Source organism: Nestor notabilis, unplaced genomic scaffold, assembly GCF_000696875.1.
Source record: "Nestor notabilis isolate BGI_N333 unplaced genomic scaffold, ASM69687v1 scaffold18746, whole genome shotgun sequence".
Classification (NCBI taxonomy): Eukaryota; Metazoa; Chordata; class Aves; order Psittaciformes; family Psittacidae; genus Nestor; species Nestor notabilis.
The window spans coordinates 640-2,209 of NW_009934434.1; the positions used below are offsets into that span (position 1 = coordinate 640).

At 58.3% G+C, this 1,570-nt stretch overlaps 1 protein-coding gene across 1 annotated transcript; it reads left to right on the forward strand.

The window, feature by feature from the left end:
• Nucleotides 1–208: 208 nt before the first annotated feature.
• On the forward strand, nt 209–1,566 carry LOC104407932 (ras/Rap GTPase-activating protein SynGAP-like; the record flags this gene model as incomplete). The annotated part of the gene is made up of 3 exons (XM_010017347.1): nt 209–352; nt 602–700; nt 1,423–1,566. Coding segments are annotated over exons 1-3 (387 nt in total), but the record flags the coding sequence as incomplete, so codon positions are not given.
• Between the last annotated feature and the right edge of the window lie 4 nt (nt 1,567–1,570).

Consider the following 1,570-nt stretch of genomic DNA (forward strand, 5'->3'; position numbering starts at 1 on the left):
CTGTGCTGATGCAGAGCTTCAAGGAGTCCCATTCCCACGAGTCCCTGCTGAGCCCCAGCAGTGCAGCCGAAGCTCTGGAGCTGAACCTGGATGAAGACTCCATCATCAAGGCTGTTCACAGCAGCATCCTGGGGCAGGAGTTCTGCTTCGAGGTATGGACCAGAGCCTGGCCCCTTCCCGGCCATCCCCATGGTGTCCGGTCACCTCCATGGATAGCTTCAAGGAGTCCCATTCCCACGAGTCCCTGCTGAGCCCCAGCAGTGCAGCCGAAGCTCTGGAGCTGAACCTGGATGAAGACTCCATCATCAAGGCTGTTCACAGCAGCATCCTGGGGCAGGAGTTCTGCTTCGAGGTATGGACCAGAGCCTGGCCCCTTCCCGGCCATCCCCATGGTGTCCGGTCACCTCCATGGATGATGCATGGATGGATGGATGGATGATAGATGGATGATGGATAGATGATGGATGATGGATGGATGATGGATGGATGGATGACGGGTGGATGGATGATGGATGGATGGATGGATGGATGGATGGATGGATGGATGGATGATGGATGATGGATGGATGGAGGTTCTGACCATCATCAAAACCCCCCCAAGGTGACCACGGCTTCCGGGACCAAGTGCTTCGCCTGCCGCTCAGCCGCTGAGAGGGACAAGTGGATTGAGAACCTGCAGAGGGCTGTGAAGCCCAATAAGGTGAGGGGGAAGCTGGTGGGGATGGGCAAGTGGTGAGGATGATGATGGGCAAGTGGTGAGGATGATGATGGCCAAGCAGTGGGGGTGATGGTGATGAAGTGATGAGGATGGTCAACTGGTGGTAGTAGAGATGGTCAATTGATGGAGATGGTCAAGTGGTGGGGATGATCAGCTGATGGGATGAGGATGGTGGGGATGAGGATGGTCTGTTGGTGGGGATGCTCAACTGGTGGGTGATGGTCAGTTGGTGAGGATGAGGATGGTCAACTGGTAGGGATGGGGATGGTCACTGGTAGGGATGGAGATGGTCATTGGTGGCGATGGGGATGGTCACTGGTGGGGATGGGGATGGTCACTGATGGGGATGTTCAACTGGTGGCGATGGGGATGGTCACTGATGGGGATGGTCACTGGTGGTGATGGGGATGGTCACTGGTGAGGATGGGGATGGTCACTGATGGGGATGGTCACTGGTGGTGATGGGGATGTTCACTGGTGGGGATGGGGATGGTCACTGGTGGCGATGGGGATGGTCACTGGAGGTGACATCCCCAGGGTTCCCCCTGGCCCTTGGCGGGTCCCTGCTCTTGGTGACCACTCTCATCCAGCCTTTCCCCCTGGTGTCCCCCTGGCTGGCGGCCACCTGCGATGTCCCTCACCCATCCCCACCTCCTTGAGCTGGTCCTACCCGCAACGTCCTCATCCCACAATCCCCCCTTTAGGACAACAGCCGGCGGGTGGACAACGTCCTGAAGCTGTGGGTGATCGAGGCGCGGGATCTGCCTCCCAAGAAGCGCTACTACTGCGAGCTGTGCCTGGACGACATGCTCTACGCCCGCACCACCAGCAAGGCCCGCACCGACAACGTCT